Below are 23,521 nucleotides of genomic sequence, written 5' to 3' on the forward strand. Positions count from 1 at the left end.
TTTTGTTTCCTAAGAGGTCCGTTAAGATGATTAACAGCAGCGAAAAACGCAATCGTCAGTTGGCTTTTGAACTTCAGAATTCGCATGTTTGTGAAAAGCGCAGTAATACATTTAAGATGAATAAAGATAACAAATAGAAAAAATAAATAAATAAACGTATGGAATTCTGTAATATACGTCAAGTCACATTTACTGGGCCGAGCTGATCGAACCACGGATAGCGGCAGCCTCGTCCCCATGCCGACCCGGCGAGTGAGTGAAGGAGGCTCGGAACCAAGCAAATTCTCAAGACAAACTTGACGGGCCCTGACAGGCGGCGTCACGTCCGAAATCACCGAGGATGACTGGGAACGAGGCTGTGATAGCGGTAATCCTGGGTTAACTGCAAACCGACAAAGCATGCAAGTCAGTTGTCATGGTAGCTAGTAGCATGGTAGCCTGGAATATTGCTTACCATCTTTTGAAAAAGTCAGCCCTGTAGTTTTAGTGTATGCTCTTGAGGGAGCTATGTCACTGGTCTGCATCTCGAAAACTACAGCCAGGAAAAACTTTCGTACCCAGAGCAAAGATAGTTTAAACCGAAATATTTCGACTCTATCTCAACGTCTTCATGCCTTCATCAGTTGAATGTTGAATTCAGCTATGATCTGGCTAAAGCTAGAATTTCTGCTCTTCTGGAGAACAACTCGTAACAACTTAAATCTTAAATACAAACATCATAAAACCGCTTCAAGACAAAAAATCTTCCATGAACTTTAATGATTTGTAATATTTATCTGCATCTTCCTTAACATCAAATCACACTTATTCATTCTATTTTTAATTAAACGAAGATCATGTTCAAGTCTTTTTGGCACAGTACGTTACTTGCCAAAGTAATGGACAACGAGTCCATAATATTGTACGGTAATACTGTTATCACTAGAAATACACGTCTGTAATTGGACCAGCCAGGTTTGATTGACAGATTACATCAGACTACCACAGCGCCTGACAATCTTATATATTATTTTCTTAGGAGTTAATATTTTACGCCATTCGTTAATAATAACATTAGTATTATCTCTAACTTCATTGAGGTAATTAATTTAACAGTTTTTGTGTCCAGTGAAGCCCCCCTCTCGCGCACACTTTAACGAGCGCGCGAGCGGAGCCTCAGATAAAAGATAATAAATCCAGTAATTAAAATCTTTACGAGAGCTTGGACCAGTCATGACCTTCTGAAGTCACCTAGTGTATATGTAGGCGATGTTTTTAAATAACTTATCGTGAGAATATATTAAATTTTACATTAACCTGGCCTCTGAGTTTTTTTTTCTCCTCTCTTCATGACTGGAGCCGCAGCTGAGCGACAGCAAAGGGCTCGTTGACGAGCGGTCTTTCTTATGCGGCTAAAGCTTGTTTCAGAAGAAAGGAAAAAGTAACCGAGAAGCAAGTGGATAGAGGGTAAACTTCCATAATTAAATGCCCCCCATAATGAGTTAACTCTTTTACTCCCAAGAGGACAGAAAGCCGTAGAAAAAATCCAAAAAAAAAACATAATCGTGTAGAAGAAACGGTTGATAACATGTAAAAGAACTTCTGACGAGGTTTTATCTCAATGGTAACACCAAAGGATTTCATGTACAAAGTCAAAAGTTGCGCCTTGTGTAGGCTCGATTTCTGCCGCTCTTTCGGGTCCGCCCTAAGATCAGAGGGAAGAGCGCGAGCTCATTTCCCGAATAGCAGCGGGCAATCGAGCCTACACCTTGTACAGCATAATAAACAGCAACACAAGAAAGTGCTGCCAGAAAATCTCATTTAAATAGTGATACTGAAGGATTTGCCTCACGTACTCAGACATCAGGAAAACAAACTGTTAAGAGGGTGCGGGAGCGTAAGAATCAACTCTTAAATATACCTACTTTTTAAAGAGAAGCTAAGTCTTCAAAATATAAACTAAACTGGGAAGGAATACATTACAACTTAGTCTTTGATTATAGATACATGGTAACTACATTTAACTTAAATAATTTAATATTGAAACCTCTCAGTCAAATTTATATGGAACATTTTCACCGAACACGGGACTGTTTATAGAGAACAAGCCGGAAATTGTCACCGTAAGTTCAAAAAAGTGATTGGGACGCAGCGTGACGTGCGTGAATATACATTTCGATTGGACGCTGGTGCGTCACGCACTTAAGTCTAAACAGGAGTACATATAGTAACGACCAATACTATCCTACATTATTTAGTTAAGAAAACGATTACCCTGAGAAAACAGTGGACGTTTCGCGACGCCACCACTGGTTTCCAAGGCGAAATGACGCCTTAGAAAAGAGTGCAGAACGCGTCACTACTCAGATCTGGGTAGCGCTTCTGATTGGTCGTTCGCGTGGGAATTTTGCTTCAACCAATCAGAAGCACTATCCAGATCTGGGTAGTGACGCGTTATCAGTACGGAATTTCTGCGCTCGTTTCTCAGACGACATTTCCCAGGGAAACCAGCGGTGGCGTAGCGAAACGTCGGCTGTTTTTTCAGGCTAGAAGACGATGGGATTGCAAAAAACAAAACAAATTGGAGGCAATGTTCGAGTACCTCAAATCTGTGACCTCTGAACCAACGTGGAACGCAGAACAGCTCTGGAAGGTGGGAGCACGAAGGAAACGTTTCTCCGTATTACTACCTTAATGACACACGAGGACTGTTTTACAGCCGACAAATTTCCAAGACGACCGAGATTGAGAATATATTTCATTCCACAAATTTAGGGCGTGTCCTTTAGAAAATATTTTGCCTTTTATTTTAGGCCGGCCGGGGTTATGGAAAACACGGAGCTCTAGAGCATTCAATCAAGCTGAATAGTGTTTTCAAAACATCGATAAAGGAGTCAGTCTTCTCTTCAAGTTTGTTGACCCGTGTGTTTAATTTCGACATCGGCTTTTTTTACGCCCCTGTTTTCACTCGATGCCTTCTCTGCAAATGAGCTGACCACCGCCGTCCACTCAAACCTTAAGGGGGGGGGGGGGGAAAGGGGGGGGTGCTTAATCACACAGCGAGGAACTGGGTCTGAGCGAAGGATGTACAAAATGGCGGCTGACAGGAAGGTATTTCAAACGCTCGAGAATCGCAGGAAAACACGGATATAAGCACGATATGATGAAGAAATTAAAAACACAGGAATGAAACAGCATCGAAGGTAAGATTCATTACTTCACGAAGGTTCGATATTTGTTTGCATGAGGGAGTTCTTCGAATCTGATGGAGTTCACTCGAGCTCTAAGGTCAGATATTTTTCATAGCTTATGATTCTCGATTATGAACCTCTCATAAAGCATCGCTCTTGTGCCACCAATCTAAGCCGATCCGTTGGTTATTTTCTACTCGAGTGCAATGGTCATTTCTAATAGTCTTGATCAAATTTATTCATAGACCGCCCCTTGGTGTGTCTAAAGGAGGAGTAATTAAAGAATCCTGATAAAGTTGAACTTTCTACGTCAGAATCGTTCGACGGCTTATCTGAAATGGAACGTTTGATCTTGTGCCTTGCCTTGGTAGTCCGTGATTGAAGACCAAAGCAACCTCGCCTGATTATCAACCGGGAATTTCCAACAGCCGGCCTGGAAATAGGTTGATTGGACAGGAATGTTAAATGAGCTGCATAGCCGTCCTTTAGGAACTAAAGAAAAGAACAAAACAGCGCTATCAGTTATTAAAAAATATTGCTCTAGAAATATTGCCAGGCTCTCTTGTAGACCCAGTGCCAATATTTAACGTCCGAGTACAAGGTTGAGATCTTGTTATCAGGCACCATGCAGCATCGTGCCAGAATTGTTTCCTTATTTACGTTTTACAAAGTGCAATGGCCCGCAGGTAGCTTGAGCTAATCTTGGCGGGCCAGTCAATTTACGTGTAGAGTATAATTTTATTCTTTTATGTACATTTTTGTCTATATATAATATAATGCGGAAGAATTGTACAAAGAGAAAAAGAATTTACAGTACACCTTGTCTTTGAAATTTTCGAAATCCTTTGACAGATTTTTAATCTGGTCTCGCAACTTGTCGTTCTCTCTTTCGAGTGATTTAACTTTATCTCCCATTTACCAAATGAATTAATATCAATGTTAAACAATTTGACTAAAATCTACACGTCCGCGCGTTCTCCAGTCCGCACGACCTGGGTTTATGATAGGTAGCATGGGTACTTGAAAACACGTTGTGTTTACATTACTTCCCAGCAAATACACACCGCACTCGGGCGACGAGCTCGACACCGAGTGTGAACATAGTTTAAGAGACTGGACAAGTCTCAAGGGGCCACCTCTTTTAATTAGTGTCAACGGGCGAATAAAGAGTAAATAACGGTGTTACTAACCTGAGCCTGGCTCGCGTATTTCCTCGGATGGTGTTTTCCTACAGTGTAAATCTGATGCGACTGAACACCGATAGATGTGTAAACTGAAATGTCTTTCACTGATCCATACGCCGCGTGAATCAACACTTGACACTAACGACAACAAGGAACAGTCATTATTTAATTACACCAGAAAGCTGAAAAAATTCTAATAAAAAAAAACTATTCAAGAATATTCAAAAAGGTCATTTCCGAATTCCAAAAACCCTCAATTTCAAAATGAGGCTAAATGCAGAACTGTTTAGGTGAAAATGCACAGAAAATTCATATCAAAGACTTCGCCTTTCCCTCGTTATGAAGCAGAGGCTCGGGACAACTCGAAAATGGCCCATAATGAGCTGAACACACAGGATACAAAGATCGATGGCACAGTGCCTGAAAATGCCTCACTAATTTACTGGGTTTTATTGTTTCAATTAGATTGTGAATTAGAGATGCATGCGTCACTTGACTCAGCAAACGAGCGCAATAACAGTAAAACAGAAATTCGTTTGGTATGAGCCTTTTCCTTTGGTGAAACTTAAGAGTTAAAACATAAATAACTCACATCATTGACGAGGTAACGGAGAAACTCGGTTTTATGTCTCTGGAGATCCTTAGTAATCCCGTTGCCGAATGAAACTAATCCGTATGGAAAGTTATGTTCTGCAAGCCAAGACATAACTTTGGTCTTCTGAAAGTCTAAACGGCTTGTAACGTAAACAATCAAGAAACCCAATTCTTGCCAGTGTCTAAAAGAGAAACCAGAGAGACGCTAAAGTATCTAGTAATAGCAAAATTGCGCTGTCTGATCTGCTGAATGGAGACGCTTTAGGATTCCCCCACCCCCCACCACCCGCCCCCTAAAAAAAACCGGCTTTCCTTTACACTGAGAGATTCCAAGGAGAATCTCGGAATCGAACATAGGATCTCCGCGCCTCAACAACAGTTTTTTTTCCATTTATATTCGTCACTTTACAGTTATTTCTGCCGAGGTTATGTCGTTGTTGTTGTTTTTTTTTTACATTACGCACGCACAGAAGACAACACAGCAAAGAAGCTACGCTTTCAAAGATCGTAGCCACAAAAAGTTTGTTAGGAGGCCACGGGTGTGCTCCTTTCACTGTGAAAACAAAACTCTGTTACCTGACAACATCCACAGCTCCAGCGCGAACTTTTGGGTCTTTACCACGAATGGAGACACTGGCCGTGAATGAGCCGTCGATACTGAACACAACAGCTTCGGTTTTAGGCGGCAAAACGGCTAGGTTACTATCTACCCACGTGTGATCACCTCTAGAAGGCAAAAACAACAAAATGCAACGTGAAGAGCCTTAATCAACCCTTCTCTATACCCCAGACCCTCCCCCGCCACCCCGTCAGTACACACCATAGGGAGGAGCAAGAGTGTACCAGTGGTGATAGCACTTCCCTCCAACCGAAGTGGCCTCAGCTCGAGTGCCGGGACCGACTTAGAAATTGCATAAGATAAATTCTCTACCGAAAAGTAAATGTGTCGGGAGCTGTCCTCGGAAGACAGCCCCTGTGGTTGGAATCTCGTAAACGACCACCTCCCTCGTCTCCTTCGCCGCCGTTCTTAGGGTCGTCACGCAACGCTTCGTCACGTAACGGGAGGAGCGTTGCGTGGCGTTGCATTCTGGGTGGAGCTGTTATACTTACTTGACGACCAACTTGATGGGGTAGATTCCCACCGGAAGTTTCTTATCTTCAGGAATAGAGCAAGATAACTTTCCTCCACTTCCGGTCAAAACGGTGTCAAATAAAACATACTCTCCAGAGGGAGGTTGGGTCATGACGTAGATGTCCACCTGAAAAGAGCGACATTGGATCAGAAAATGGTATATCTACGAAGCACACATGGTTGCTTATTCCGGCCTGAATTAACTTGCTTTTCTACAGTGAATCTTAACTGCAAATAGATGTACCGGTTACATGGAGGGTAATTTAAAGTATACTAAAATTCTATACAATTCCAGTGTGGGATCAGATATCTCTCTACCTTTTTAGCTCAGTCGGTCAGCTAACGGTATTCTTATCTAGAGGTCGTGGGGTCTTTAAATTTTAGGTGGGGTCGAGAAGGTGTCCAGCTTATGAGAGTTCACTGTACCGTAGAATTACATTTCCTCCGACTTCCTTTGTGTCGACCAAATCGCGAGGACTTAATAAGACGAAGGCTTTAAAGCGTACTCTCCTGTAGTACCGTTAATATATGTACAAGGTGGTTCTGGCTTTGAATCCGAGCGAAAACTTTGTTCGTTACTCCTACCTTCTCTCCGCTAAGCGAAACCATATCAAGTGGACCATACATAAACCTGGCCGAAATGGTCTGGTCCTGACCTTCTAGGGTCACCCGATCGTTGGCCCGATGATTGGCGCTCAGGTTCTGCAAGTAGAACAAAATCAAGGAAAAGTTCCAAAAGTCACTGTTACCGACCCGTAACGTTTTTTTTTTCTTAACCGTCTGGGTCGGAGCATTATCACATAATTTAGAGAATCACAAAAATGTTTTTGAACCAACTGCAACAACCAAAAAAGTTTCCAAATTTGTTAATAAGAATTTCTAAATGTGAAACTATTTCCGATTGTCTTTGGCCACGCATGATGAGTAGAAAGTGAACCACAACGCCCTTAACCTGTTTCATGCATGCACGACACAGGTCACCCAATATAGTGCACAGGACAGCGGAAGTAAATACCTTAATTTTCATAGCCGTTCTTCGTTTTAGCCACTTCTCTCTGGGTTCAGCAGGGCTAAACGTCTGACATCTTCTACTGGGTGATGATACACTGACACTGTCCAACTCACCATGAAGAATCTGTGCAAAAAGGAAAACAAAACAACTCAGTATTACCGGACACAGTCGAAGTCAACTAAACAATGATAATGGAAGAGGGATCATGTTATAATGGCTCATTAGTGGGCTGAAACGACAAAACTATTCTAATTTCTTTATTTATTTCTTTTCAAAGAAAGTCCGGGGCCGAAAGGGATTCTTGATACTTTCAAGGATTCTGGCCCGATAAGTTTAAAAAAGGGAAGAAATGGAGGAGGGAGAACTTGCGAGAGAAGCGAGGAAGGGAAAGTCGATTCCCTCCTTCTCCCTCGCCCTTACGAGATTTCCTTTCCCGCAACCGTTATGAACCCCACCGTTAAGGCCCGGTTCAGACGCCGAACTATTCATGAGCCAAACCTAATTCGAATTGAGGCCGACCCAAACTATTTAGACCGGCTGAAATCTTAATTCCAGCCGAACTAAATTCAAAATCAAAAGAAGAAAAATGCTCATTTTGGTCAAACTGCTTGCAAAATACGTTATTATCATCTATGCATTGGGTTCGGTACATGAAAGTCCGGCGTTTGAACCAAAGCCGTTCAAAAGTCGTTCAACAGTCGAAATTCCCGGCCGGGCTAGGCGTGAAGAACGGCTGAGCCGTTCCAAATTGAAATAGGCGTTCTTAATCACGTATTCATATGCCAAACTTTTCATGTACTTAATTCAATGTATTAGGTTTGACTCATGAAAAGATCAGCGTCTGAACCGGGTTTATATGTGTCACCACTAACAAGACGTAACCAGGCTAAAAAACCACAACGAACACAAGGAGAAGCAAAAGCACCAAACCGGTCGAGTACCTGTCTGACGACAAACGCGGCCACGTCGCTTGATTCCCAATAGCTGACATGGAAGAGAGGCGAGAGAACGGCTGTTGGAAATTGCTGAAGTCCCTCGGGACAGTACAAGGCAAAGTCAAGTCGTCTGGTGCCCCACCAATTAGCGACCGCTGATTACGTAAACAAAGAAATCAGTGAAATATCCTGTACTTGATCAAAAACTTAGCATTAGAGCAAGTCAGTAAAAACAACGTTGCGTCCTTCACGAGTCAGTACAAATAAACGCCAGACAGGTTCGGTAATCAACTTACTGTTCGTGAAACATTAAGGCTGTCATTTTCAGGAATTTGAAGCAGCTTCTCGATCTTGTCACGTATTCAGGATTATCGGATATCTTGTAAAACCCTTTTAAATACAAGAATCGCGCCACCTTATAAAAACTTAGACATACCTGCATCAAACTCTGTACCCCCTCTTGGGCTATCCGAACTGTCACTAGATACCAGGCTTACTGTGCTCAGATTGCTGTCCCGTTGAACCAAGCCCGGGCGAGACTGAGAACGAAAATAACCAGGCTGGCTAACAAAGAGTTCTGGATTATCAGCAAAGACCTTGTTAAGAAGATGTGATTGGCCATCTCCAAGCGGGAACCGGTGATAACGAGGAACGCTTACAGCCGGGATCTGTGCAAACTGCGGACTGATCAAAGGTTCGATCCGAGACGCAGATGGGTCAAACGGGTGAAACAGGTTGTAGACCTGGTCGCAAGCAGGTTTGGGCGGTACAGCTGTAAAGAAAGTAATGAAATGATTTGGTTTGGAAATAAAATACTCCTTCGTGTGAGTAGACCCAATTACCAGCCGCTGATCGAGAAATGAGCCCACGCTCTTTTCCCGAAAAGGAATAAGACCGAAGGCCCGTTTCTCAAAAGTCCCGATAATTAACGGGCCTGAAAAGCTGTTGTCGTTTAAATTTGAGATAGAGGTTTCAGTAGGTTTGTAGATAATATGATAGCTAGGACATGCGTTTTTGTTGTTTAGATTATGATCTGAAAATCTGATATCGGGCCGTAAAGTTACCGGGACTGTTGAGAAACGGACCCCCGAATCCGAGAGAGCGACGGAAATCGAGCGTATAGCGTGGTGACTATGGGAACTTATTGTAAGGAAAACGTTCAGTTTTATTTACAGTGATAAGTATGGTCATTACCTGTCCTGTCCTCTCCATGCATGAATCTACGATAAGCCAAAACAAGTCCGATAGGCGAACCAAATGCGAAAAACTTGGAAACTTCAAAATCGAACATAGCATGATCTACGGAGTCCATCGACAGAGAGGTCTCGAAGGAAAACTTTTGTAGCCGCTCGGCTCTGCTTAGCTGATTCGGTGACTCCAAAACGGTGTCTTCCAACTCCTCGACTGGCGGAGCGCGCATGATTTCGTCGGAATTTGGATCGACATTTTCTCGAATATTTCCGCTACTCAGACTGAGTCTGAGATTGTGTGAGACCTCCAAGCTTTTACTGGGCGGAGTATGGCTACTTGTGCGGCGCGGTTTTTTCACCACGCTTCCATTGGTTTCTCCGTTGTTCCCTGCAGTCGTTGCAGCCAGAGGCGAGAGCATCGCTGTGTTTGAAAAGAAGCTTTGGGTGCGTTTGGACAAGGTGTTCTCGTTACTGATTAAGGCGTCGTATGCAAGCAGGGCGCCCATGCAGTCACCAAGAACACAAACCTACAAGTCAATAAAACACATTATCATTAATTCCACATATTTTCTTATTGGCTATACAAATATTTCTTACTGGCTATAATCCCTCCCCCCCCCCCCCCAAAAAAAAAAAAAAGATTCTTCATAACCAGCTGGCGCTACTGGCGCTGACCAAATTTGGAAAACGCTTAGGTTATACAATCACTGATGTCAGTCACTAAGAAGTCGATGATTGTATATGACGTCACGTGAAACAGCGGCCCGGCAGCTTAGCTGTTTAAGCGTGAGTGCAGACCACAAGAAAAGGCAAAGGAATTTACAGCTTTGAGAGGCGAACACTGCCCTCAATCGTATCATACTAGCTTCATTCAGTAATTGTTTAAATTATGTAGGTAACCTGCCACAGTTTTACCATATAGCCAAACTTTGCGAGCGAGTTGAACGATAAATTCCAATATTAATGAATGAAGGTGTAGTCATTTCTTCATATATGTCAACTATTTGAGTAAATCAAATATTCCTCGCCACTTCCCTGTAGTGTTTGGGGTTAATCCATCCCTCCACCTCTCCCCCGAAATCTAAGCCTGGTCTTTAGGGTGTCCAAATACTGGAGGTTACACTGGGCATAAAGGTTATTCTTTTGTCTCAGAATAATTTTTGTATTCACCTCTCCCCGAAAACCTTGACCTTCTTCAGACTTGAGAAAATCACGATAAGCCATGTTTGTGGCGGCCACCATGGAATTAACGGCGTCAACATAAAAAGGCGAAGATGAGACCATCAGTGAGATGGCGCTTAAAGGAAAACTACTTGACACGGGAGTAAAGCCACTGTTGACGCTTGCTGCATCTGAAAACAAGGAAAAGGAACATATTCAACTCTAATGATCAAATCGCGGTTCACTATAACACAATCGATTTAGGTAAGGGTTTTGGGCATACAGAGTCACGTAATCCTTCGTTATGATATGACCATTCTGATTAAGCTTCTTACCAGAACATTCGCATGGTACTATTTTTTTTCTCAGTAGTGTGGGTTGTGCGCTCCGGGTGTTGGAAGGTCAGTTATAACCGCGGAAGGATTAGCTTAGTCGGCAGAGTGCTGGCCTGGAGAGTGGGAGGTAGCGAATTCGATTTTTAGGACCAACTAAAACTCAGAGTCTTAATGAACTGAAGAAGAAGGTACTGCCTTTGCACTGCAAACGGTTAGACCTTCACGTGACGCTCATGACCACGTAAAATGGTGGTCCCGTATTACAGACCGCTTGCCTGCTTAATCCATTGACACTGGGACAAACATGCGTGACGGAGAATAACTGTCTCAAGTCAAACGCAGAGGTTATGATTGGTCCATTAAACAAAAAGGACGATGGTCCATTTTGCTTAAAACGAGGAAGAATGGTGTCAAATAGTCCAACAATAGACTAGCGAACTAAGAGAACTTTCTGCCTTCGTGGGAAAGAGCGTGATGCCGAATCGTGAGGAGATTGACAAAAAGGAATTGAAATGGTCCTTTAGACTGTCGGTTTTCCCGTCTACGGTTTGCATTTCGACTCTTGTTTATGGCCATTCAATTCTTACCCGAATCACTTTCAGAGTAAGGACACAGCTGAGACAACAGATTCAGTGCTTTGGAGCAAATAGCTGGGCACTCGACGAGCCTCAGAGCGATCCTTCCCACAGCACCTTTGTAGTGTGAATTAATCACCGCTTCAAATGCATCCTGGAGGAGTTTAAAGTCCATGGCACGTGACGTGGGATCCATGCCCGTGTCTATTTGCGTCCCACCGTGGATGATGAGAATGAGGCTAGTAATGCTGGAGGCTGGTAACGAACAAGTAGAAGTATCGCTGACCTTTTTACACAACTTTTCTTTTCTAAGGAGTCGAGGAGACTGAAAAACAAGGAGCAAAGAGACAGAACTTGGTGAATAAACCAGCCGATAGTCAAACAAGAGAGCGAGTATTTTGACTAATTTCATTTCTTCAGTGGAACGAAACTGAACTAAGCCATTCAATTGAGCCTATTCAAATGCGAACTACAGAGAAGCAAGTGGCTTGTAGCAACAAAAGGTCCTTCATAAAGCGTTGTACACACAAACTATGAAAGCGAGCAATTCAACCCTTTGTTTTTATACTTAGGGTTTAAAGGGATGATTTATTTGCATTCTGCACTTTATTGGCTTTATCGAGTTCCCATTGGTTTTATACGCATGGTAAAACTTTCTCCCTACGAGACAGTGATGTTTTCGCCTTTACGAAATCTAAAATAGTGAATGGACTGTTTATGACAGTGGCTGATCGAGAATGACGTTTCGACAACCTGTACGGTAGTCATTATTGGAGTCTGCGAATTTCGTCGTCTTACCTTATCTAAGCTCTGTTCATCAGTAAGTGAAGAAGCTACCGAATCCAAAGACTCTCTACTGCCCCGTGAGGAATCCGTGTCTAACTCAAGGCTTTTAAAACTGTTGCTGAGTTCCACGTGACGAATGGACAGCAGATTTGAATCTAAGTTATCTTCCAGATCCTCTGCAATAGAATTATATGCATGTATGAAAGGGTCTTCAATTTGATATCAATCAATACATCAATTAAATTTGTTTACGCAGGTACGATCTATGAGCCAGGAAGCTTGTATAAAAGCCCTACATGTAAGAGGACATGAATTAAAATATATGAAATGAATCTTGTTTATCCGCAGTTCAAAATACCCCTTAGGACCGCTTGGGTTGTTTATTCTACTGCGAAGATCATGTTTACTTTCACAAAAAGACATTCACATACACAAACACAAATCAGTTCAATAGTCATAGGCAGGATATCTAAAAACAGGGACGTTGCTGTTGGTATCTAAGCTAACTACGGAAAGGGTTAGGGTTAGGTTCCATACCATACCTTGTGCGTCAAAAAACTCTTCTTCTCCAGAATCGGATTCAACGGTTTCTATAGTACTCATTCGCCATCCCATCAGCATCTCAGCTCGCGACAGTCCCCTCGCGGACGAACTATCGAAAGAAGGGCTCCGTTCCTTTTGTCCTAAACCATTACATTCTAAGCCATGAGAGATTTTCATGCTCAGTTTTTCATGCAGAATTTGAGACGGATTCTCTTCATCATATCCGAATTTCTCAACCGTTATAGCAACAGGTGAAGGAGATATACTTCCTTCACTGTCATCTAGTGAAGTTTTAGAAATTAAATCCAGCTTTGTGCCGTTGTTATTGTCTTGGACATAAACTACACTTCCTCGTCCTTTGTCGCTGGCAAAGCCGATTTCCTGATCGGAATCGTGATCTAAAGATAAACTGCTGTTTACTTTGTTAGTCTCTGAAAGTGTCCCCATTTTTCTGGCCAATATTCTCTGTGTTTCTTCCTCTAATTTCCTAATATCTTCAATCGTGAGTCCGTACCACTCATCTTGCCACACCCACGCTTGTCTATGGCCCATTAACATGGGCCGCCTCAGACCCGAGTGGATGAAATGTTCAATTTTGTTCTACAAACAACAACAAATTCAATCAAATTAAATACTCAATTATCCTCACTCCTTGTGAGACTTTTCAGGTATAACAAAACATATACATTTAACTAGAAAATAATAAGGTTAAGAATCCCCACTGGTAAGAGCCGAACTCGAAGGTTATTTACCAGCGTGGCCGAGGATTTGAGCTCGGGACTACCGAGAACAAATCCGGCAGCTATCGGTTAGGGATGGACTTGAACTCGAGGCCCCCCCATTACAAGTCCAGCGTTATAACTACTCGGCCACGCTGCTTCCCTAAAAAAGTGAGTTACCGCCGGTTTTCTCAGTAGTCTTAACTCTAATAGTAAACTGTTATTTTTAAGTAACAAAATATAACTGTCATATACCATGCAGTATTAATGATTGAGTATTTTCGCGGTAATGTTCTACACTGCGCGGCTTACAAGGAAACAACGCACAGATAATTAACTCTTGCAGTTAAAGAAATGAAAAGAAAAGAGGGATTTCATAATAATTCCTGTTTATAGCCCCCTCAAACCTTATGTTGACTTGTATGAGTGTACGGTTTGGACCCACCACTACATTACGGATTTACCACTGTCATTAACCTTCAGGATAAGGTTTATTTGGAATTGTGCAGAAAAATCCTTCACCACAAGTTGCCAGTTGTTTACGAAAAATCCTTTTCATCGACAAATTCTAAAGCACCCACTAACGTTATGGTGGCTAAGAAACAGTAGATCAACAACCGGAGTTTTAAACAGCAGCTCAAAGAATAAGTTTTTGCTATTGTATCTAGCTTATGGATCCTTGTTTTGTAAACACATGCGTCAAGAATTCGAAAAAACGCATCTTCGTTATTTCGTTTGAAACGATGCGCAGTGATACTAACATGCAAGCGGGATACTTGCAATTTTAGTCGTTACCCACTACGAGAAACGCGTAGCGAGCGATACGATTCTTGTAATCAGGCAGCATTTGCTTTGACGGGTACTTTGGCGGGGGTTGCAGTGTCAAACCCTACCACTAGCGACTCAAAAATAACCAACTGACACAGGTCAGTCTCAGTGGTTAATTCCTCACCTGCATTCCCCAATATCTGAATTCAACCTTAATAAGCTTATAAGCACACATAACATCGGAAGGAGGATTCTCTACTCTGTAATGTTCTAGCCAGTTCTCCTTCAGGGGACCGCGTCCTGTTTTGCTGGAGATGTATAATAAGGGGTCTTCTTCTTCTCTGTAATCTGATAGGGAAACTGCATCCTTTATTGGATCAATTATGTCTGCAGGAGCAAACAAAAAACATTTTCTTGAACCACGTTAAAGTGAATCTCAGCTTTATTACTAAATAATAACAATACGTTTGAGCCAAAGATCCGTTAACCTGCGAAAGCAAACGCCTTTTTTGGCTCTTGTTTCACTCGCCGAGAAAAGGGCGTCTGTGATCCCGAGCTGGGAAACGATTTCTGTGACGTCAGTATTTTTCAACCAATTATAGTTCAGGTACGCATGTAGCATGTGAGAACAGACGCCTTTTTCGGCTCTTCTTTCATGGCGAGTGAGTCAAGAGCGGAAGAAGGCGTCTGCTCTTGCAGGATAACGACCAGCGATCAGAAAGTCTTTTCTTAGAGACGTCTATTCTTTTTAGTGGAAGTCCTCCCAAATGACCTTGTTCCCGAAGAAATTTTTTTGTTTGAACAAAAAAAAAGGCCAACTCACCAACTTCCCGACTCTGAAGGTCAACAGCTGACAGGTTGAAAACGTTTTCCTAAAAAAAAAAAACAACAGGAAAAAGAACTGGATATGATTGTTATATGGCTTTAATCTTCACAGAAACTGGTTGTGAAAGTTAATAGGGAATGTAGCTAGTACAAAGGAAGACGACAACTGCAGAAAGTCAGACATGTTAAGACCCTTTGCGACTGCAGGTAAGCACACCACTCAGATTCCAAAATTTAGTCATGGCATCTAGCCCAGCATGCTATTTTCTTTCCTTATTAAGTGTTTCCCCTTAGTTACTTCTCTTATTCTTTGTTTGGGTGGTACCAAAGAGAAATATGAGAGGTGGATAAAAGAACACGTCTTAAAAATACATTAGCGAGCTTAAGCAACGTAAACCTTCACGTCCTGGAAGTCAAAAATAACAACCCGAAGAAGGTCTTTTCTCTCTTTTAGTGGTATGAGTTCGATAACATCAAACTACAGGAGTAAAAACAAAAGGTTTCAAATTTGGGTGAAGCGTATCATTAAGCGAAAAGCCAACAACACTTCCCGCTTTCAGTCTTGACATCGGGTATGTCTGCGTTCTCGTTGCTTCAGCTCGCTAGTATAAATAGATCATCGCAGTTATAGATGCAACTTTTGCAGAGTTTGAATCCTGAGTAAACAAGCCTGAATCTTTTCGGACTCCCCTTTTTGGAAAATATACAAAAGTTGTGCCTATAACTGCAATAACCATCCTCTGTGCATTTAATTTCATTCTGCAGTTCTAATATCATTATCATTTTCATACTTTCATTATTTCAACACGTTTTAATTGCCCATGTAACTAAACTGAAAGGAGAAAGGAACTTTTGGTTTACAGTGTTAAGAATCGCCCCATGTAGGGGAATCCAACACAGTCTTGGATTCTGGATTCCTTGCCATGGATTCTGGATTCCAGGTACCGGATTGCGTCTTTGTCAGTAAAACTTGGGTTCTGGATTCCTTGAGCTGTATGCCAGATTCCAAATCCCAGGATTTCGGATTCCACAAGCAAAAATTTCCCGTATTCCAGAATCCAGATTCCCTTATAAGGGACGATAAGAAAACAGTACAAGTTTTAGAACAACATACGTGAACTCTACCTGTTGTCCAGCATCAGGGTAATAATACGTCTCTACATCAACAAAAAATTTCTCCACAAAGGGGCAAGTTGTCCTCATCTTGGTGTAGGGATATGCATTCCAAGCTTCTTCTTCCACTCTCAACGCAGCCTTGGGCAGAATTGCTTTAAGCCAGCCCGGTAGATGGCTTCCAATGTGGTAGATTTTCTTTGTGTACTGTCCACTGCCTCCTGGTCCATTTGTATAAGGTATGTTTTCAAGAATCTCTACTCCACTTCCTTCACCAACGCTATCCAGCCTGCTTTTTTTCTAAAGAGTTGTTGACAAAAGAAATGAACACTTGGTCTTTAAAAAAGCTACAAAAACTTAAAGGCAAAAAACTGGACAGCGATGCCTAGCCAGTGACAGGCGTCATTTTTTGGCGTTTTTCTGGCAAGCAAAGGCAAGTGCGTTGCCAGCACGGATCACGAGACACGCAATGAGAAGAGTTTTTTTCCTTTGCCTTCACCCCCTCGCCCATGGCACTCCTCGTTCACTTTGCGCTTGTATTCGCTTGCCTAAAAAATGCTAAGACATAGCACCTGCCTAAAATATGGTGAGATAAGGATTTTTCATCACTTAAACAAGAAGACTTTTTAAGCACGATATGGTGTCAATATTATCATAATATTCTCAAAGGTTTTATGGCTTTCAAAATTAATTTAAGACTTTTTAAAAGTATACATGATTAGCAAGAGCAGAAAGCAATATTTATATTACTTGGGAAATATTAATTGAATACATGTAAATGTGTGTAAAATACATGTAGTATATATGTTGCATCATTATTTATTCACTAATTAATCTTATTGAAAAAAAAATAATTATTTGATTAAGAACCTCAAAAATGAAACACAAGTTGATTATGTAATTCTAACACAAGGGGCATCTGAACTTGTTACATATTGAGAGAAATAAATTGAATTGAATTGAATAATTTTATTGAATTACACATTGAATTTTAAGAGTAACTAATCTATAAATATATTAAATTACTTATTCACAGCTGTATCCATAAATAAGAGAATTAAACAGCTGTTTGGGTGATAAGAAGCAAGCTCCACATTTTTGAGGAAGAAAATTCAAAACCTATCAGGAGTCTTCCACAGCCATCATTTGAATGGTGCCTGTAATAAAAGGCATAACTGACTTCTGATAAAATCTCAACCTGTCAATTCTCTTTTCAATAGTGCTGCGCACAGATTCTTAAAAAGAGTTTACATCAGATGAGACTCCCCTCAAGACTCAGATAGTCCTTGCTTCTCACTCAAAGGCTTTGTATGCACGTTCACCGAGTGTTGAGTCAAAACAAAGTTTTTTGTGTATTTTTATCGGGAAATGGTAAACAGCAAGAAGTGTTGTAGCTGGGTAGAATGTAAGAGGGACTCAAGGATCTCTGAAAAGTCAAGTCTGAGTCACTAAATAAAAGCGAAAAATCCAGAAAGAAAGCAAAGTGACTAGCTGGGAAAACAATAGGGATTATGACATAACAAGGCCTCTATCCCTGAAAACAATGAAAGTGCACATTAAACGGGACCAATGAAATAAGAGGTTTAGAACGGTGCAGGTCAACCACCATGTTTGTCTGAAGCTCGGTAGGGCTCACAATTTTGCTGTGACGTCATCTGTGCGCAGCACTATTTCCCTTACTTAGACATGATCAGCACTTGTGAATCAAAGAGAGTATTTCAGATCAGATGAGATCAGATATCACTCGTGGCTTTATTTCATGCTCCCCTTTAATGAGCCCTTACAATGTACAATGAATGATTGCTTCATTCATCTTTTGGTGATCATTATACGTACCCTATATCCTCCAAACGATGGTACTGCATATTTTGTTATTTCACATTAATTACTGGTACCTGTAACACTGAAATTTAATTCAAGTCTCCAAAATTAGGGAGAAATTTGCCACCTATATGATATTATCATCTTATTTGTTTAGTCTTTAAAGGGATACAAATAGTCATGCTAAGAAAAAAATACACAAACAAAAAAAGAGAGAAAAGTAACACCAAAACTTTACAGAAATAGTTTGCTCAAAAACCATCCAGGATTGTCAATAATTAATTAGTAATTAATATTAATAATTAATAGTAATAATTAATATAATTTATCACTTTTCAAAAAAACTATTCCATTCTTGTAAGCAATGTTAACAACATGGCACATGGCAAACAGGCCTTAAGAAACTTTGTGTTAAAGTGATCAACTCAAAGCTTTAACACTTATGAGCAACACCCATCACAGGTGCTATGGTCAGGGAGCTCTTCAAATTCCATGACTTTCCATGACATTTTCCATGACCTTTTCAAGTTTTCCAAGACTTAAGGTTTAGAGGTCAGTTTCTAAAAAATGTTAAAAAATTTCCTTGTTTTAGGGTATTTTATGACCTCAAACAATCCAACAGACACAAACTCTGGTGGCTACCAAAATCCATGCCATTTGCACTGTTTAATAACTCCTCACTATATTACATTGTCCTTTCCTTGTCATCTGCAGTAACTCATTTATCAAACAAAACTTTAATTTTACATGACTTTCGAGGACCGGCAATTAAATTCCATGACTTTCCAGGCCTGGAAATTGAAATTTTTCTTAAAATTCCATGACTCCCCAGGTTTTCCATGACCTATATGAACCCTGATGTTTTATAGGTTCAATTTATGTTGAGAACTCTGTCATCCCCCTGCATTGACTGCTGGCAATGCAGGTACTGCTGGCTATGTGTAGGTACTGCTTCATATTATAAGACCCCCAAGGCATTTCAGCTGAAGTATATCACCAATATTGCAAGTACAAATGCTTGCAATCTCATATTCCACAAAAGGTTCGATTTTTAATAATAATAATAATAATAATAATAATAATAATAATATAATTTTTTATGCAAGGAAACCACTCGCCTTAGCAGTTTTCAGTGGGTCCCTGCATTTTCCCCCTACATACATAGTGAAGAATAGTAAGTTGTTTGATCACTTCTAACACTCATCAGTAAATGGATCTACAGGTAGCAGCGGTACTGGCCACACAAAGTAATTATCACAATAAAAAGAATTCCCACATTGAATTTTACTATCAGTTTTTTTGGCCAAAACAGTCCAAAGCCTATGGATTTTCATTCCTTCACTCATACATGTAATATGCAAACTTGCAATTCATACTTTAAAAAAAAGTATAAAACCATTCAGCTTCTTCTTTGGGTTTTAACTTTATCACACACTGCTATTTGTTTTTGAATATTGCATGGGGGATATGTTTATACTTGATGAGAAATTTTCACTTGCTTCTTCTTTGCAAATGGGTAAAAATGCTCCAACTTTTCGATAAAAAGACAGAAATCTTAACTTGTTACCATCATTAAAAAAAAAATGTTGATTAAGGCATTTACTACTGTAAAACGAATACAGATGACAAAAAATCTTAAAATATGTATGGTGATCCTTGTGCAAAGAAGATGAATTTGCCAAAAAAAAAACTTAAATAACAATAATTTACATAATTAAAGTAAGAATGGGCAACATTTGAAAAGAATATTTAAAGGATTTTCCATGTTAATGCTCACATATCATAAGCTTATTAAGGCGCATAATACTATTGATCAAAGCTATCATTGCTCTTGAAATTTATAAAAAGTTGTTTCATAAGTACCTTTCTTTCCACTCTCTTAGAAAACCTCAATTTCTTTATATGTTTCCATAAATAAAACTGTTATCAATGGCAAAAGTTGTAGATGCACTAATTTTTGTTTACTTCATTTCAGACTGAATGAATGCACCTGCAAGTGGTAATTATTTATCACTGACCATATTCTCTTGGCTAAAAATCAAACTGGACATCTGGGAGCAAGAAGGTATCCAAGATCGTTTTATCTTAACTGAATAAAATGTCATAAAATTATGAATATTATCTTGAATGGGTTAATATCAAACATGGACCGCTACAGAGTCGTCTTTTGCAGTAATGCCAAAATATTCAGCTGGAACAAAGGTAGTAATCAAATTTAGAGAACACTATTTTTTAGTATGAAAGCTGAACTTTCAATATTATTGGAAGCTTGCTTCTCTATTACTATATCTTTCGTGGCAGTTAATATTACTTTTTCTTTGGAATACAACATACAAAAATGACCTAGCATTCTAGGGCACATATGTGTGTATCTGGAATTCAAAGAATAGAAAATAACAGGTTTTAATGCAAGGACATGTCCGATCGCCCACGCTAAGTCAAATGTGTTAGCGCAAACACTAGCATTGCATACAAATGGACATTTCACGCACATAAGCTTATATTTTGGCATTTATAAGAAACTTGACAAACATGTACCTCTGCACGAAACGAAAAGAAACGCCATAAATATCCACTTATTTCTACCACTGACTTCTTGATCTCACCTTCGTTCTAAATGGCGTTTAATGAATGAGTTCCAAACTTTGTTTTTAAGCCTGAACTACAGTTAGTTTACGTCTGAGATAAAAGATTCGTTCGTTTGTAGCGAAGGTACGTTAGTTTTAAAGCTGTCACGAAAGTGAATTATTGACAGGCAAGTGATGCATCATGCTGTAAAAGTTAATGTCGTGCCAAGACTTTTTTCGATCAGCTATGAAGATGCTGTTAGTGACCTCAAGTTTAAACTCCTTTCAGGTACACATATATACAAGAAAATTTCGCCTCTTTTCGGCTGTTTGCGAGTTTCAGACATCGAAGGCCGGTACATAAATTCTGACATTAGCAAACAGTCATTTGCGATCGAAGGTTCTTTAACGAAGTCGAACCTGGTGTCACTTTCAAAGGCAACGAGGAGAGTCCTTTCAGATTTGTACTCAGAAAAACTGTTTTGCATCAGATCTCTTTTAAAAAAATTGGCTTACCTGAATCATATACAATTGAGCGATGCGATATTCTTCAACGCTCATCGGCAGAGGAATTCTGTATTCCTTGATCAACATTTTCGTCCACGATAGACAAGAGCTGTTGATTGAATCGTGGAATAATTGCAAGACCTGTATTAAACACAGGCCATCGTTCTGATCTCACATGAAAGCAAAAAGTTAAGAAAGTCGAACAGCTTGCAGACTGTTCGCGACGAAAATAAACACACAACTAACACCGGCCGGAAGCCATCTTGAATGACGTCACAGCGCGTCGTCGAAACAGATGGCCTTGGCCTCAGCAACGGGACCAGACCATTGCGGAGCGAAGTGAAGTCGGATTTGGTGTAGATCACAATTAGCAGTTTAAAAAAACAAAATGCAAGACTGATCGGACAGCTGAAAAGGTAATTTTATATTGCCCGATATTTCATCGAGCATCCCCAATAGGTTTTTCGGGCTCGGGATTCGGGATTTTGAAGCATATTTAGGACGATATTCGGGATTTCGTGCTGGAGGTATTAACCCTAAAAGAGATTCTCTTCGTCAGCAGTGACTGCAAAAAGCTAACTAAGAATTGAATGAAATGATTACGAGAGAGTGTTCAAAGGCCATGTCCAATTACAAAATTGAAGCCCGAAACGCCGGATCTGTCTTAGCCAAGAGAGAATGAGCTTGGTCTTAGCCTATATCCTGTTATTTTGTAAATCCTGTTGAAACACGCTTCTTTGTGTTTGATTCAAATCTGCACTAAATGTCCTCTTTTCGCCTTAAACTACAGCCACACAGGTAGCAATGGAGTAAAAGGAAATGTCTCCTGTACGTGTTTTTATTAAATTTGTCCTCCAAAAACTAGTTTTGGAGCATGAGCAAGCTCTTTACTTCCGCGGTTTCCTTCCTCACCCCCACCCCTCCCTCCCAAGTCGAAAGCTTTATGCGGACCTATGTCATTTTTGTCGTATCTTTTTTAGATGTACTATTTTGATTATCTGTGTAATTGAATTGAGTAAATAAGATAAATAATCTTCAATCCATATTCCTTCCCCACCGCTCCACCTCGACTTAGAGACTTTAACGGTATGACTACAGTATATACGTGATATACGTATCTTCTACTCTCTTTTCCTTAACCACCCCCACCCCAACCCATCCGAGTCGAGAGTTTTCCGGGACATCACAGACATACCGTGAAACCTGCATTAAGCGGACAGTAGCCGAAGTCCCCAAATTTATTTCCCTTACTTACTTTAAATGAAACCTTTATTAAGCGGACACCTCTACTGTGATAAGCGGACGCGGACCTGAAATAGTCTTTTCTATTGCGAACCTGTATTAAACTAGCCTCCCACGCAGACGTTCTTAGGGGTTCGTCACACGTTCCTGCCCCACGAACGTTCGTGGGGCAGGAACGCGTGACGAACTCCTAAGAACGTCTGCGTGGGAGGCTAGTATTTTAGACACTTGTAACATGAAAGACACCGGAAATGCGAAAGATGGCCACCCACAAATTTTCGATTTTTACGTTAAAAAACTTGACTTGGCAAACTTATTCGATTACTTTCACAGTACGATTGTTTTCTATCTCGTTTTGTTTGTATAGAGCTTGTTTTACTCACCTGATGTCTTCAAATTTGAGTTGCAATCTATGTTTATGGTACTATGATCAAATGGTCCCCTTTAATAAAGAAATTAATGCAAACGTATATCGTCATGGTCTCTGGGAGTATTCTAAACATTTCCACGCATTTGACACCTCATATGACGTTATCTATCGAAACCTGTATTAGGCGGACACCCTGTATTAAGCGGACTCTACAGCATTCCCCGAGGTGGTCCGCTTAATACAGGTTTCACTGTATCTTTATTCCCTTTTCGTTCCTCACCTCTCACCCCCGAGTGGAGAGCTTTCAGTATACACTGCTGTTTAAAAATATTTCATTGAAGGGGTTAAGGGGAGAGGGGGGGGGGGGAGAGGGAGAGAGGCGACTGAAAATGCAGGCGCACGTGACGGTCAGATAGGCAAACCTTGTCACTTCCTGGGTGTAACCTTCGCTTTCGCGAATGATTTTTCGAAAGTCTACGGTTTCACGTCATATTAGGGAGAGAAACTATGAGGCGCACACATAACAAGCCGAACCTTTTTGGGAACACGAATATAATGAGTTCATTATTGAAAATGCTGAAAACTATCAGACACTTATTCGGCTTTGGGTTAAGCAGCTTCAGATGTAAAATTGCTGACGAAAAAAGTACCCACGGGGCAGGAACGCGTGACGCACCCCCAAGAATGTGAGGTGCGGTGGTAGCCTCCCACGCAGACGTTCTTAAGGTTCGGGAGGCTACTGCGGCGGGGAGGGGGGGGGGGGGGGGCGCTCTTTCAGTTTCTACGAGATCTATTAAAATAAAACAGGCATATACTCGTGGCTAATGTTCCATGTACTGTCTCAACATTTACATGTATTTACATCAATTATATGCAATACAGCTACGTACACAAACAGAGATGACTGATAAAATCTAACGCTATATATTATGATACATTTGGGTTAAAGGCACGTGCTCAATGCGTGCACGT

General features: G+C 40.7%; 1 protein-coding gene across 1 annotated transcript; it reads right to left on the minus strand.

Annotated features, from left to right (window-relative positions):
• Window positions 1–728: 728 nt before the first annotated feature.
• LOC140951392 (protein retinal degeneration B-like) lies at window positions 729–21,212 on the minus strand. Its single transcript, XM_073400633.1, has 18 exons — window positions 20,947–21,212; window positions 16,055–16,342; window positions 14,928–14,976; window positions 14,289–14,491; window positions 12,617–13,217; window positions 12,087–12,250; window positions 11,301–11,613; window positions 10,388–10,569; window positions 9,222–9,744; window positions 8,464–8,799; window positions 8,034–8,182; window positions 7,096–7,215; window positions 6,666–6,782; window positions 6,059–6,207; window positions 5,525–5,674; window positions 4,947–5,130; window positions 4,361–4,492; window positions 729–3,662 (listed from the first exon to the last, which is right to left on the minus strand). Exons 1-18 carry the CDS (start codon window positions 21,022–21,024, stop codon window positions 3,387–3,389), a joined length of 4,014 nt encoding a protein of 1,337 aa, XP_073256734.1. The 5' UTR covers window positions 21,025–21,212; the 3' UTR covers window positions 729–3,386.
• Window positions 21,213–23,521: the final 2,309 nt, after the last annotated feature.

This window comes from Porites lutea, chromosome 11 (assembly GCF_958299795.1).
Source record: "Porites lutea chromosome 11, jaPorLute2.1, whole genome shotgun sequence".
NCBI lineage: Eukaryota > Metazoa > Cnidaria > Anthozoa > Scleractinia > Poritidae > Porites > Porites lutea.